General features: G+C 28.0%; 1 protein-coding gene across 2 annotated transcripts; it reads right to left on the reverse strand.

The window, feature by feature from the left end:
* Window positions 1-11272: 11272 nt before the first annotated feature.
* Window positions 11273-16240, reverse strand: LOC120090044 (GDSL esterase/lipase WDL1-like). 2 transcript variants are annotated; one of them, XM_090307675.1, is made up of 9 exons: window positions 16101-16240; window positions 15843-15993; window positions 15249-15326; window positions 14686-14826; window positions 14523-14599; window positions 14282-14428; window positions 14032-14184; window positions 11773-11817; window positions 11423-11642 (listed from the first exon to the last, which is right to left on the reverse strand). In XM_090307675.1, the coding sequence occupies exons 2-8, from the start codon at window positions 15951-15953 to the stop codon at window positions 11799-11801; spliced, it is 726 nt and encodes a 241-aa protein (XP_090163801.1). In that variant the 5' UTR covers window positions 15954-15993; window positions 16101-16240; the 3' UTR covers window positions 11423-11642; window positions 11773-11798. The 2 variants fall into 2 exon arrangements, with proteins under 2 accessions (XP_090163800.1, XP_090163801.1); XM_090307674.1 differs by lacking the exon at window positions 11773-11817 and having other exon boundaries at window positions 11273-11642.
* Between the last annotated feature and the right edge of the window lie 368 nt (window positions 16241-16608).

The raw sequence follows: 16608 nt of genomic DNA on the forward strand, positions 1-16608 counted from the left end.
AGAGGTCGCCTGCAAATAGGGGTGTTCGTGGGTTGCGTTGGGTTGGGTTGAAGAACTTTTTAGACTCAACCCAATTGTTCGAGTTGTAAATTTCTTCAATCTAAATAACCCTCATTAAAAGATGAACTCAACCCAACCCAACCATGAAACATTTGAGTTGGGTTGGGTTGGTTCGGGTTACTCGAGTCATTTATTTAAAAAAAAAAAATTATAACAGGAAGTAAAATTTTAATACGTAAAAATTCGATTTAACTATTTTCATATATAAATTAAAATTAACAACTCAATTTCAATTTATATAATGTATAATATTTTTTCTAAGTGAAAAAAAAAACTATTTTTAAGAGTTGTTGAAGAATAAATTATCTAAAAAATTGATAAAATTAAAGAAAACTAAAATAAATATATGTATCTAATTGTACATGAGCAAAAAAAAAAAAAAGTTAGTAATAAGTTCCGGTTGGTTTGGGTTATTTTAGATGACCCATGAACCAACACAACCCATAAAATTTTCATTTATTTGAACTCAACCCAAACCAAAAGAGTTCATAACCTAACCCAAACCGAGCGGGGTTTGGGTTGGGTTGATCGATTTTTCAGGTCATCGAGTTTTTTGAACACCTCTACCTGCAAAACAATCAGAATAACACAGTGGTGTGATGCTTACGATAAACATTTAATGTTAAAGTTAATTTTCAGCATAATGGTGAGAGCAAGCTATTTATAAAAGAAAAAGAACTTATTTGGTATGGAACTACCATGTTTTATATAGTGAAACTAAACATGGAGGGTTTTTTCCATCATTTTAGAAAAAGGATTCAAAATTCCTTTTATCTTTCTAGAAATATGCTCTTGAGGGCTGGATCAGGCCACACAGGAGCAAATGGGGGCACTTCGAGAATTGGCTCCAAAGAACGAAGCAAATTTTCCTCTACTCAACCTTCGAGCCTGAGGCAGACCAATTGTGCCAAGTGAACTAATTGTTTTCCTCCCTCTTCTTCGGCATCCATCCACAAGAAAAGAAGTGATTGGTTGGCCTTGGCTTCAGCCTCCAAGGTCGAGGCAGGTAGAGTTGGCAAAACCCTCCGAATCGGGTCCCTGCTCCGATCAGGACGAAAAATCTCTAGTTTGACCAGGGATATGGGTCAAACTAGGAATTAAAGTGAATGAAACAATTTGCTGTGAAAGCGCATGAACATTGTACAATTAAAATACAATTTGGAAAAAAAAAAAAAAAAAAACTCTAAAATACAGAGAAACAAAAATGCTAATTTACAAGATAAACATTAAATTTCTAAATATACTTTTTACAAAGGTTTAAAGAAAAGAAAATTCACCCTTGATATTTTACTTCTTCACATTATTCCCCTCCACATATCACAAACCCATCTTTGCACGAACAACGGAAATGCTCCCAAATCACGACTGCAGTAAGTAGGAACACCACCACTCGAGCATCTTGTTATTCTCAAGAAACAAGGAACAACGGATGTATGGACTTCATAACATTTTTGGGAGAGAGAGTGTAAAAGTAGCGAGAATTCTTTTTGGATAGATTTTTTTTAGAGAAATTTTCTTCTTTTCACGTGATATTCCACTCCATGTCTATATTCTCAATCCATACTAATAGGATGAGAGAGGGGATGAGAATTACTCTAATTCTTATCCATATGATGAAGAATAACCTTCGGTGAGGAGTTATTAATTTTATATTGTATTATATAATATAATATAATATAATATAGTAAGGTATATTATATAATAGATCACATAATATGTTTTTTAATCATATTAAAATGCACACATCTCTTATAATCTATAGTTTTAATATGAATCGTATTCACATTAATTTTAACTTACAATATTTGTATAAATCTTATTCATATAAATAATATTTGAATTTTATTCAAATATTTATCTTTTTAATTATAAATATTTAAAATTAATTATATATTATGATGTATTAATATACATTACACTTTATTATTAAGGGAAATTCTTATAAATAGAAAAATTCATAAAATATTTCCATTTTATAGCAAAAAAATTCAAAAAGTGCTTATACTTTTGGAACTTTTTGCTATAAAGTGTAAATATTTTTAAATACTTTTTTATATTTAAAAATACCTCTTATATTAATCATATTAATATAATTAATAATTTAAATTTATTTAAATAATTTGAACAATTCAAATTATTTCAAAAACAATTATTCCTTATTTTTATCCTTGATAAGCTAACAACGAAATCTTATGGACCTGTAGATTAGAAGCTCAAATGATACAAAATCAATCAATTCGACTCTTTAATTAGATTAATCAACATTCATTATCTACTGGTTACTCCATTAAAGACCGACAGCTACACTCTTTGTATTGTAGATATATTTTTGTATCCATAGATATGACCAATTAACAGTAAGTCGGCCATTCACGAATTGTTCATAATTGCATTTGAGTCAAATCACCATTTTACCCCTTTAATTACATCTAACTTCTTAAGTATCGTTAATCCCTCTAATGATCAAACTATAAAATAACCCCTATTAAGAGAGGGTAAGGCTCGTTGTTCAAGACCCGGATTCAACTATTAAGAGAGCAATTAAAGACGGGAAGGAGTAAATTCCATCTTGTATAGTTGTGTTCTCAACTCCCTACTTGGACAAATCTCCAAAATGGTAGGCTTATTGAGTTGACAAAACTGGCCACTCTCACCCATATAAATCAAAAGATTTCCCTCATAGACAGGAGTTCACAACTCACTCGGAATTAAGGTCAAGTCACCTATGGTCATCCTAATGAAATGTTAGTCTCTTCAAGTATCAGTGTTACAAAGGAAAACCAATCATTTCGCGATTCAGTCTTATATAAACTCTTTATATGGGATACCCTCACTCACATGTCTCTATATGGACGATATGGATCAAATCGTTTGTAATACTTACAACTGTAATAATGTAACACTTACAAAGTAGACCGTATCCGTGGTGTTATCAGGATAAGACATTCAACTTTATCCATATACTGTAGACTTTTTAGGATATTACTTGAACATCCGTCTACTATATATTGTTCAAGCTACATTAAATAATATTGGATCTCAGTTTATTGAATTGAGTTAATGCAGTCTAAATGTCGAATAAAATATTTCTTATTTTATTAAATAAATCATTTATATTTACCAAAAATAAACTATGAGATCTATGAGATTTAGGATGCTAACTCCAACCTAAAATAGGATCCTCAGATGGGGACGGATGCTAAATCCAACAAATACTTACAACGCTAAATCCAATATATATACAGACACACACATTTATATATTAAATATATTTTATTTATATAAAGTTTTAAGAAATTTGGAAAAAAATTGTTGTTCTTTTAAATTATGTATTAAATTTTCCTTTTTTTAGTTATTTTACTTACTGTGATGTAAATGTAATATAGCTTTTATAATTTATAATATTTTATTTTTAAAATTAATTTTTAACTTTCTTTTAATAAAAAATTATTTTTATATTCAACCAATATGTGAGATTAATAAGGTAGGTACAATTTTTTAAAACAATTTATTCAAGTAGTGTTTTCCAATATTTGAGGATGGGTACCTGCGGGGGAATCCCTGTTCCCGTTCTGGACTTCAATTTTTCTCGCGGGGATGGAGATGGAAACCTCCAGCCCCCGTTGCCAACCCTAGAGGCGGGCCTATTGGGCCATGGCCAAATTTCTTCAATCACTCTTCATTGGCAATTCTCTTTTGGCATGTTTCTTGCTTATCTCGATCCATTAAAGATGACATAACTTTTTCAATTTTACATTCATATTTAACTTTTTTTCTCATGTCCAAAATTATCCATAATAACTATTAAAAAAATTAAAAATTTAAAAAAGAATATAGAAATGTGATTGACTCATCACTTTTTCAATGAATGAATTAGAGGAAAGCAAATGAGGAGAAAGATAAAGTGAATGGATAATTTTTACTAGTTTTATGCAGTAATTAAATAGCTACGAAATTATTGGTAGGTTTTATTTTATCAAGCATTTTCCATCACGGTTTTTATACTCACGTGACTGCCCACTTTGGAAAGTGTATTGAGATACTACAAAACAAACAAACAACAAATTAACAATATTCTCATCACCATTCTCATCTTTGGAAAGTGTACTACCAAAATTGTATTTTTCATAACATCAAATTATCATATTTTTGTGGTTATTTTAGGCATAATAATTGAACGTACCTAATACTGCAAATATAACTCAATCAACGTAAAATATATACCTTTGACAAATAAATTAGAAATTAAGATCTCTCACATTACGTATTGTTTTAAAAAAGAAACAAAAACTTTATAAAATTTTGGACCAATCACAAGTCACCACGTCGTTTGCTAAATTAATGACGAATTTCTAAATCATTAACTTTGGGTCCAATCAATTAGAAGTTGACACATGTTCCGAGTTGAATTGAAGACCAGTTTCGATGATGTCACGCGGTTGAATCAGATGAGATTAAGTTGGCCCAATTTGATATTATTATTTGTTGAATTGGACCTAGGCCCATGGACCAACTAAGCCCACGAAGCCCGCCTGAGAACTCTATAAATAAAGAAGTTCTCTTCATTTGTAGAGGAAGCATTTTCTACATTCAGATGACCAGAGAGAATTCATCTTCTATTAGACTTCTACTTCTGTTTTTCTTCTCCAAGTCAAGTACATTCATCCAACTGAGGGAGAATCAGATGATCAAGTATCCAACTGAGGGAGAATCAGATGATCAAGTATTAGAGATCAAATCTCATCAAATCAACTTCAACATCAACACGGAGTTTAACTTCACGAAACACATTTCTCCGGAAATCTCGTGTGAACAACGATATTAAATGTCAATGTAAGTATAGTTCAACAATTAAGACGTCAACTTTTCATCCTAGGTCAATAAAGTTCAAATTCTCGTTTTTACCAAAGATATTTATATTCCCGATCCCTTTAAAAAAGTATCAATTGAGATCATTATTAGCAATTCGAGCATTACTTGAGGTTAGGATATTTTTACTCCCCTCTAGGAGATTGTATGTTTTTTCAAAAGAAGAAAATGGATCTTTACTTCTGAATCAATAACAACTCAAATAAAGTTTTATTTAAAGTTCTGAAAAATAAATAAATACATAATGAAAATAATGTTGTTTTGGAACAGTGTATTATTATTGGAATAATATTTATCTCCCCATGTGTCGATAAGAATTTACAACCCATCAAATTTTGATGTATTTGGAGCATTGAGTTATTTATGAAATTTAAAATTAATATGTTGGAGTTAGAAAAATTGTGTTTGAAATTTAAAATTATAAGATGAAATTTTTTTGAAATAGGTGTAAAATAGAGGAAAAAAAAAAAAAAAAGAGAGTTAAAAAAGAGAGAATTTTCTTTTCAAAGAATAAATAACTTTGAGAAAACTATATTTTAAATTTTCGAACTTTTTAGAAAGGGTGCATTTGATGCTTAAGTTTTCAAAAGGCATATTTTTAGTATTCGAGTTTTTAAGAATATGTTTGAAATATATCTGAACTAATTATTTTTACTATTTTAAAATAAGTATATAACATTCTGAATTAGAAAATAATTTAAAAGAGAACAAATAATTTTTTTAATTATTTTTAATTTAAATTATTATTTTTTTAAAGTTACTATGAAGGCTTTATAAACTTATTTCTAAACAAAATTTAATGCCCCTTAGAATTCGATGATTGATTAAAATTGTACATTCAAAAAAATTGAAAAACAAACACATTTTTTAAAACTCAAAATGTAACATTTTCAAATAACTTCCAAAACTTTAATCTTCACCGTAAAAAATTTTGGCATAATTACGCATCATTCTTATTATGGTATGTGTAGATGAATAAAAAGGTTGCCTTATTAAGAAGTTAGAATAAATAAAGTTTGTTTTTTTAAAAATAAAAAATAAAAAAAAAATAAAGTCTTTCCTTTCGAAAAAATAATAAATATTTATATACATTAATTTAAGGCAGAATAGAAGAAACTGGACAACGAGGAAACTGTATTTCATTTTCAACTTTCTTGTGTGCTTAATAGTTTTAAATTTCAAGTTACTTTTAATTTCTAAATTTTTATATAACTAATAATTTAGTCTCTAAATTTTAGTTTTTAACGATTTAGTTCCTATACTTTTAATTTTGCAACAATTTAATATTTAAACTTTACTATGTAACAATCTAATCCTTAAACTTTAAATTTGTAACGATTCAGTTCCTATGGTAGAAAGTTTAATTAGATTTCATGCATAAATAAACTGTTAAACTAATTAGAGACTTAATATTTTTACAAAATACAAAGTTTACATCATAGAGTATTAAAAATCGACATCTAATTTTGATAAGTTTTTTATGTTAGAGACTAAATTGTTACAATGTCGAAAGTACAATGACCAAATTGTTACAAGATTGAAAGTATAAGGACCGAATCATTAGAAACCAATGCTCAGAGACTATTGTTACTTTTACGAAAGTTCATGAACCAAAAGTATTTTCTAACCTAATATTTATTACTTTAAAACTTTATGGCTATGAGTATTTTCTCATTGGCGATTAATTATTATAGTAATCATTTTAAATAATAAAACTACTTAAAATATTTTCAAGTACAACAAAATGTCATTGTCCATTAATAATAGACCGCGATAAACATTTATATAAACTATCAAATAGCTGTCTATCGTGGTCTGTCGCAGTCTATCACTTGTAGATGATAATATTTTGTTATATTTATAAATAAGTTGGTTCATTTATTTTTTTTAATTTAAAAGCAGCTATAATATCTAGGGGTGTACATCAAACCGACTGAATTAAGGTCGATTGGTCGGTTGGTTTTTTATTTTCCTGAAAGAAAAAAAAAAAGGTAAAAACCGACCGATCGACCGACGTATATATATAATATATATATATAAAAAAAGTAAATCCATTACCACCCACCCAAGTCCACTATTTTAGTATTGATTTATTAAAGAGGAAATTAGAAAGCTATTTTTAAAATCTTAAAAGAAAAAAGAGCACATATTTTGTGTTAATTTGTCATCCAAGTAAAATAAGGTATCTTATTAAATAAATATAAATTAAATGGAATGAAATTTATCCTTGGAAATTGATTTTTTAAAAAAGAATTATTATTGGTTGGGATGAAGCAAATGCAGTGTGCCTCTCATTCCCAATCTTCCATGACAGTCTTTCCTCTCCACAATAACAAACCCGAAAAGTGAAAGAGAGAGACGTCTTCAACTTGGTTTTGCCTCATCATTTTCTTTTCTTTTCTTTTTTTTTTCTTCTTTTAAATATATATTTTTTAGTTATTTTGTTCCATTACGAGTTGTTGCACAAAATTTTAGGTTTGGTCCAAAAACACCTACTTTTGATTTTTGTCTGATAGATATTATATTAAAAAATTAAAATGAATTGATTTATTAAATTTTATATTGATTTTTATTAAAAATTGGAATTTAATGTGTAATGAAACCCTAAAGCTTGAGTTTCGCGTCTAGTAGTTTTATCATTATAATATATATATATATATATATATATATATATATATATATATATATATTGTAGATTAAAGATCTATTAGTACAAAAATTGAAAATTCAATGATGTATTGAAAATAAATGTGAAAGTTTTTAGACCCATGGAATACTTTTTAAGTTAAGAGAGCTATTCGATACAAAATTACTAGTTCAAAATAGATATTTTTAAAGTTTAAATACTAAATAAGCATAAATTTGAATGTTTAGATCTGTTTAACAATGATTTAGGCTCCGTCTGGTAACCATTTGATTTTTTGTTTTTGTTTTGGAAATTTGAGCTTATTTCATTTGCATCTTTTTAAAGTACAATGATTGAATTTATAGCCAAATTCAAAAAACAAAAATAAATTTTTAAAACTATTTTTTTTAGTTTTCAAATTTTTGCTTGATTTTTTAAACCATTGATAAAAAAGAGATAACAAATGAAAAAATTTGGAAGTAAAAGTACAATCTATAAGCTTAATTTTAAAAAAATATTACCAAATGTAACCTTAGTTTTTAGTTTGTTTTTTAAATTTAAGTTTGTTTCTTCACAAATTTCTTAATATGGTTTTCACTTATCTTGAAAAAAACATTTGAATTTTTGGTCAAGTTAAACAAAAGATACATAAAAAAATTTTAAACTATTTTTCTTGGTTTTCAAAGTTTATTTTTTTTAAATATTAATAGAAAGTGGATAGAAAAAAACATAAAACTTATAAGTGAAAATAGTGTTTATAAATTTATTTTTCATATATATATAAACAAAATAATTATCAAACAAATCCTTGAAATTTATTAAATATTGACTTAAAAATTTGTTTATTTTTTAAAAAATTGTTATTTATTAATATTTTTACTATAAATTTTGAAAATATATTCCCATATTACATTTTATTACATGAAAATTATTGTTATTATTTAATTAAATTCGATAAAAATTAACCTTCTTTCAATAAATAAAAAAATCAAATAAAACTTAAAAGTATATAAACTAAAATAATATTTTAAAGTTATTATATTAATGAGATCTTTTTAAATATAGAAAATATTTAAAAAATATATTTATATTTTATAAAAAAAAAATCTAAAAGTATTTTGTGTTTTGAAAAGTCTAATTTTTTTTTTAAACAAATTCTATTTATAAGAATTTTCCTATTTATTTAATACTCGCTGGAGTCTGAAATGCCATCAATTACGTCACTTTCCGTTTGTTTCTACTTTAGTTTCTTTATTTATTGGGGGGTTTGATTCGTCGTACAATTTAGTCAAAGATTATCAAAAAAAAATATTAATTAGTCAACCCCTAAAGTTAAAAAGCATCTTTTCCCTTCTTATTTAATTGTTTTTCAGTCTACTTTTTTAAAATAAAAAATAAAATGAATTGAATTCACTAGTTTGTAATCTTTTTGTATTAGTCCTTGGAAAAAAAAAAGAAGAAAAGGATCTTTTTGTATAAAAATTTAATTAAGCGCATGGTTAGGTTAGTCATTGCCGGCTTCCCCTTTTCCACGTGGCAGATTTATATTTGTTTTAAAGCGAAAGTGTTTTTAATAACAAAAATTAAAACAATACTTTAGATGGAAGTAGGGATGTCCATTTATCCCGCGGACCGTTGCCCCATGGGACCCACTCCCAACAAGGTGGAAAATCCCCGATTAGACGAAAAATGGGAGAGGAAACGGGAATAATTTTTTTCCTGTTGGCTAAACGGAAACCGGAACGAAGATTATATTTTCCGTCTCCGTCCCCACCCTAATGAATATATTACATAATAATAATAATAATAATAATAATAATAATGATAATAATGATAATAATAATGAGTTTATAATAATAATTATTATTAATTTATCTATATACTTTTTACAAAAAAAAAATGTGGCGTAAAAAGTTAGTTATTTTCTAATTTTCATTTCAACTTTTTTGTACTTTAATACATTTCTAAATTATTTTAATATTTAAGACTTTTTATCTTAAGTCATAAATGTTGTAATATTTAAATGGAAAACTTGACTATGATAGTGTAATATTTAAATGTTAACTTTTAGAAATTATAGGATTAAATTATATTTTTACACATATAATAGTATTATTTTTATAATGATTTTTTATATTATTTTCTTTGAATGAAAAATCTATTGGAAATAAATCATTTAATATATATAATTTTATTTGGTTGAGAATAAACAAAATTGTTAAAAATGAATATATTAAAAAAAAACAAACGGAAAAATTTTTCCTATGGGGACCGGGAATGGGGACGTCCCCATCCCTATCCCGCCCATGGACATCTCTAAATGGGAGGTTCAAACTCTTACTTTTTTCTTTTTCAAGTGAGGATATCTAGTTTATGACAACTAAACTATTCTTATGTTAGTTTTTTTTTTAATTTAATTAGTAGGAAAAACAATTAATCGAACATTTCTCCCATCGAATAAACACTAGAAACATATATATTTTTTTTATAAATATCTTAAAAGCTTAAAAAAAAAACTACTTATAAGTTTTATATTAAATTATAAGTTTAGTTTTTTAAACTTTTAAAAGTGTTTAACAGGTTCTTACACTTTTAATTTTTTGTGTTGATGGATCTTTAATAGATTTAATTTTTAAAAAAATTAATTGTTATATTAAATATAAATATAAATTTTATGTCTAATGAAACTAACTCGATGAATGAGAATAAATCCTGGAATTATTCTTTGGATAAACGGCTAGATTTTGGTCTTATACATCATTCCTATTTGATTCGTGGGTTAAACCTTAAAGGGTGGTGGTGTCTTTCATTAGAAGGGCCAAGTATGTATCAAAATGGAAGTGGAGTTATGTGTAGATATGTAAATGTGGAATATCTTGGTTTAAAATTTTAAATTAAGTAAAAAAAAAGATAGTCTTATGTAACGATTTTCTTTCTATTGAAAAAAATAGGTTTATTCATGTAACAAGGAAAAGGTTACTCGTTCCTTTATCAATAAAATATATAGCCATACAAAAAGAGATTGAGTGGAATATAATTGACTATGTGATAAAGTTCTAAAAACACCAGTTTCTTCTATATTTTGGACCTTAGCTCAATGGAACAATATACTACTGTTAAAATATGGAAGAATTGAAATCTCAAATAAAAAAAATTACACATGGATGGTATGAAATGTCTAAAAAAAAATTATTGAATGCGGACTACCAGAGTTATTACTAATTACATAATTCATTAATGAAAGATGTAAATAAAGTCAACACATACTAGATGAAATGATTATTATCTATTACAATAACGAATAATTGGTTTAACTGAATACCTAAACAAAATAGATGGATCCCTCCTTCATCCTAGGTCAATTGATCTTCTCCAATGAAAGATTTCTATATAGATAATATACATTTCAATTTTTTAAGCCTAATATCAATCGTTATGTGAATTTAAAATTTAGTAAAGTTCAAAATTTTAGTCTGACTTTTAAAATAGAACTTGAGTACATTTAAATATAATTTGAAAAATTTGAGCCGGGACACCCACGAACATATTAGAAAGAATTAATTGAAAAAAGGAAAAACTAAAACTAAAACTATAGATCTAAAACACTTTTTGAAGTATATAAAGTTTCAAAATTTCTTGGGAGGGGGGGGGCTAATAAATAAAATAGATCGATAGTTTGACATAGTTCAACTGATTAAAGTATTATCACATCGATCATAAAAAAGATAACTTGATAAATAAAAGTAAAGGTATTTCTTGTAGTACACAAATAAAGATGTTTAATATTCAAATTGCATAGTTTTGGCATACACTCACACGCACGCCAGGCACAAACAATGACACAACATTTACCTACTTACTAAGTAGTTTTTCGTTTTTTTTTTCACCTTTTTTTTTTTTTTTTTTTTTTTATAGTAAAGAAAAACTAAATCTCAAATGAGACTTGACACTACACAATGGGCTATTTCGATCAATAAAGAAGCCCAACAAACTATAGGTATGGGCTGAGCCAAACAAATGAGCCTATTACTGTAGCAGGTTGGGATCCAAAAGTAGTTGCGGAGGCCCATTTATATTCTTTTTATTCCTGCATTTACACGTCATCATTTCAAGAGTGAGAAGCTATGTCAAAACATGCATTATTTACTATCAATTTTAATTTAGTAAAAAAAAAAAATCGGATAGGCCAAAGTAAATTCAACTCAATGATAATTCACCTCCTTCCTCCTTAAAGGTGGGGGATTCAATCTCTCATCCTATAGCTGTTACTTAAAAAACATAAATGTTAGATAGAAAGATTTGGACTCATATACATTTTGAGCTATGTTTTTACATCTTTGTGTGGGTTTCTATTCTAGGATAAATTGCTTTCAAATTTTAAATTTGAAATGGGTTAAATTATAAGTTAGTACAAGGCTCTTCTAGTTTGTTTCATTTAGTATCTAGTATATGAAGTTTTAATTATAAGTCTAAAAGATCTATAATATATTTGAAAATTTTAAAAAACAATTGATTTATTACGTATGAATTTTAATTTTATATATAATGAAATGATATCTTTCAATCTTGTGTTGAGTACATTCATTGATTTTTTTTAAGGAAAAGAAAACTATCAAGTAGATCGACCTATTAGCCAAAAAAATCTATCAAACACAAAATTAAAAGTCTAATGACTTATTAAACACTTTAAAAAATTGCATTGCAGATTTTGGACATAAACGTAAAAGAATCTAGTTTTAAAAGGTTTTTAAAATCTAAAGAGGGACTTTAGTACAAAAATGAATTTTCTTTCTAGTCAATTTAAAGTTCCAGTTTATATTTAGAAAATACATCAAACCAATGTTACAGTCAAATTTTAGTATTTAAAGTGAAATAGAGAGAAGGCAGTGGCTTACAAGGCAGAAACAAAATGATACGGCATATGTTTCTTTAAAAAAGATGATAAGTCAGATGATAAAGTATTATTATTATTGATCAAAATGTGAAATGTTTGAATTTTCTTCCTCACATGCTATCGTAATAAAAGAAAAAGAAAAAACAAGGAACAAAATAAAACCAAAGGTTAAATTGTAATCTCTCACTACAATTTATGTAGGATCAATTAATTCGTAAAAAAAAATTAAATACAAGAGTAAAAATATTGAGCCAAAAAGAGGATGACTCAATCGACATCGAGTACATTATCAACCTCGACATCAAAGGTTTGATCTTCCACCCCATCTATTGTAAAAAAAAAATGTCATCATATCCACTTGATTTAGCAATTAATGTAATCAACAATTTAGTCTCCACACTTCACCAAATTAATATAATGATTTGGTATGTTTATTTCTAATTTTGTACGATTTAATATCAAAATTTTAAAACATATTAACTTAATCTATGTAATTTAAAATTTGTAACAATCAACTTCCTATAGAAAAAAAAAAAGAGTGAAATATCAATTATTATTACGTAACAGTGTAGCCCTCATAATAAATAAACACGCTTGGTTCGTAAATAATATATCAATCTAGATACGTAAGATTCTCCATTAAATTCTTACAAGTTTTTTTTTGGGCAGAGACAAAATGACTATAAATTTTAAACAATAGAAATTTAACTGTTACCAAAGTTCAGGTAGATTGAATCATTATTTCAGTTAATTAAAATATGGGGATACAATATTTCCTTTAAAACGTATTTCCAATGACGTGAAGTTAATATAATCAAAGTCAGGAACCTTTTCACTTCCAAAGTTTTAATTAGTTTTCTTTTCTTATTATTTAATTCTTTTTCTTTTCCGAAAAAAAGAAGGTTTATTATAGAGGTGATCATTTAAATCGAAAAAATAAAATTGAATTGAATCGAATAATACTAGAAACCGAATTATGCAATTCGGTGCGATTTGGTATAATTTCCAAACCAATTTAGCGGTTCGGTTCAGTTTCAAAACTGAAAACCAAATTGAAACCGAATCGAACCGCTTTCTAAATATATATGTATATATATATTTCATCAGATACAATAATAACAAGACTAGTCCCAAATTTTAACCAGAAACCAATATGCACACTTTTACAAGTGATTGAGAGATCCATTTCCACAAGTGAAAGTCAATACATACAATACATTTAATCATGAATTCAAATAAATGGCAAAAATATGGATAAATTGCAACTACCACAATGCAAAAACCACAATGAAAATATGGTGGTAGTTACAATTATATCCTCAAATTTTTCATTGTAAAAATTGAGCCCTCAAAATCATATAGGTGTCATCAAAATTGACCTCTCAAACTTACAAAATGGTAGAAATTATAACAATTGTTTGTATAAGTTTGGAGTTCCAACTTTTATCATTTAGGGGTCAAATTTCTAAGTTTGAGAGTCTAGTTTTAACATGTGTAGAAGTTTGAGGGTCCAATTTTTACATTTGAAAGTTTGAAGTGTAATTTAAAATAATTCACAGGATGTAAAAGAGGAACCAATTACCATTGCCTTTCAGGGGATAATTTAGTTGGACTACCAAATTCAATTGGCAATTCTTTCCAGTGCAAACTTGGCTCCCAATCTGCCTCTTCCAAAACCTTCAAAATTTCCTCTGCAACTATCTGACTTCCTTCTGCTGTTAAATGAATCCCATCTCTGAAATTAACAACAAACAACAGATTCAATCTCCATTGAAAAAGACCAAAGATTCATAAGCCATTTAATGCTATATGAACTAGTTACTATTACTAACGTGAAGCAAGAAGTGAGCCAGTCATCTCTTTTCTGAATTGCAGACCAAACATCTATGCATTTCACGTCAATCTTCTTACAAAGTTCTTTACAGGCCTCGGCATATTTACGACAGGACTCCAACGTTCGACATTCAGCGTGCTCCTCACTGGTTCAATCAGGAAACAAAATAACATTTTCCGGTTGAAACAAAACAAGGGGAGAAACAGACAGCATAGCATGTTCATAATCAATATAAGCACCTCAGTTTTTCTTTAATTAGAGCATAGCTCACGGGCGGAGCTGTGAGGAAGATGACTCGGGTTTTCTCTGAGAGGCTCTGATGAATGTTTGAGACAAATAAGCAAAAGAAAAAAAGAAAGCTCATTGATGCAAAAATTAAGAGTGTATGTGTTAGCAATTCACCTTGAGATGAATGGCTATCTTCTTCATGTTCTCAACATATTCAGGAAGTGGCACAAAAGAGGTCTGGGAAGAAGGGAAAGGAAGCACAGCATCATTGCCACCAAAGTAGACTATCACTAACGAAGGTTGAATGGCACTGTCCTGAGTGGCAACATATCTTAAAAAACATTAGCTTCAATGTATCCACCCAACTAGAGCCTATTTGGATTGACTAGAGAAAAAATATTTTTCGAAAGTCGATTTTATTTGAACTCCTTTTGAATGGTTGAGATTGTTGAAACATGTTTTGTTAAGAATGTTTATGTACAAAAAACATCAACATGATCTTGAGTTTAGATTTTGATTTAGCATAGTATCAAAACAAAAGGTAGTGTATTTAAATTTTGGTATTTTCACTTCAAAACATTATTCAACAGTGAATATGAACTACTATTCAAGGTGACTGTCATAAATAGGCAAATATTCATTTTAAGACATTTTGCAAAAAAAAGCTATTCAGTTAGTTTACTGTATCCTCGAATTAAAGCTTGAGAAACATTATGAGAACAATAACAGCAGTGTACCTTTGGAAAGACATGATGCAGAACCCGTAGAGCCTGTCTAGAATTCCAACCACTATATCCGCGTAGCAAGATATCTGCCTGTGGAGTTGCAAAGAAACTTAGGAAACCAATAAACATACATGATCCCACACATTAAGCTCTTAGAACGGATCAAAATCACTCCAAAACACTCATTTAATTGTTAAAAACCCAATTTTAATGATATGAAAATCAGGTTTTAAATGATTTTGAATGATTAAATTCATATTTTAGAGTGATTTTGAATATTACCAAAAAAAAAAAAAAGTGATTCTAACCATTCTAAGATCAATATCAAACATACCCTTAGTCTATTTTGGTCCTGTATTATCAAAATAGTAGCCACTCTAAGTATATATACTAAAATTGACAGAACACTAAGTACAGTACATGAAGTGAAGATTTAAACCAAATTCATAAACGAAATTCCAACGAAGAAACCGTTGGTGGATGGTACTCCTCAACCACACCATTTTCGATAAACAAACTTAATTGAAACAAGAAGAACTCGATCGAGAATAAGCATGAAAACAAGAAATAACTAAGAATCTTGAGAAAGAGACTAAGAAGAAATACCTTACGGGCGTATAAATCAGCAAGAATCGAACCCCATCCGCCATCGCCAAAGCTCAATTGAACGATGGAAGAACCAAATAGCACAAAAAGAGGTCTCGCCGGCCCTACCATTTTCGCAAATCCAGGCCCGACTGAAGCAAACGATGATTAACTAAAAATTAAGCATAAAGAAAAATCAATAGTAATTCAATACAGAAATATAAGAAATAAGGCTAATCGAATAGAGATTATTAGAGATCAGAGAAATGAATCAAATACTGTTGATCTGACTCCAACGATACGCCTTTATCCACTGCTGTAGAAGAAAATAGTCTCTCACAGCTTCAATTCTCGTTTGTTTGGTGGACCCTAGTAGATTCATTCCCCACCCAATTTATAGCAAAATTATTCAACCAAATGTCACAATATGACTGCTTCTTAGTATTTGTTGGATTAGTTTCCAAAAATGTGTATGTTTTTCCGGGCGTTGCTTATTATAGTCCATGTAGAGGATAAATTAGAAAGTAATCAACGGAAAGATTTCAAATAGTTTTACTTTACATAATTGTAGGTTATAAATAGTTGCAAACGCTATCATTATACTTAGAGCCCTAAATATGAAGTTGAACTATAATAATCTACTCCACCAACTTCAAGTTGAGGTGACAAAAATGGTAATCTTTCTTTTCAGGTATAGACTGTAGGTTCCTCTTTCGACGAACCCTCAATGAAAGGGATTAGGCAATACCATAGTATAACTTCTTTCTTTTAGTCTCCAGCTCGTACA

The sequence above is a fragment of the Benincasa hispida genome, chromosome 11 (genome assembly GCF_027475165.1).
Source record: "Benincasa hispida cultivar pf3 chromosome 11, pf3_genome.v1.1, whole genome shotgun sequence".
Classification (NCBI taxonomy): Eukaryota; Viridiplantae; Streptophyta; class Magnoliopsida; order Cucurbitales; family Cucurbitaceae; genus Benincasa; species Benincasa hispida.

Coding starts and splice junctions, on each gene's coding strand:
- LOC120090044 (XM_090307674.1), bottom strand. CDS start 15,953: ATGGTAGGGCCGGCGAGACCTCTTTTTGTGCTATTTGGTTCTTCCATC. Junction 14,827..15,248: donor TGCATCATGTCTTTCCAAAG/GTACACTGCTGT, acceptor GTTGCCACTCAG/GACAGTGCCATTCAACCTTC. Junction 14,429..14,522: donor CTAATTAAAGAAAAACTGAG/GTGCTTATATTG, acceptor TGATTGAACCAG/TGAGGAGCACGCTGAATGTC.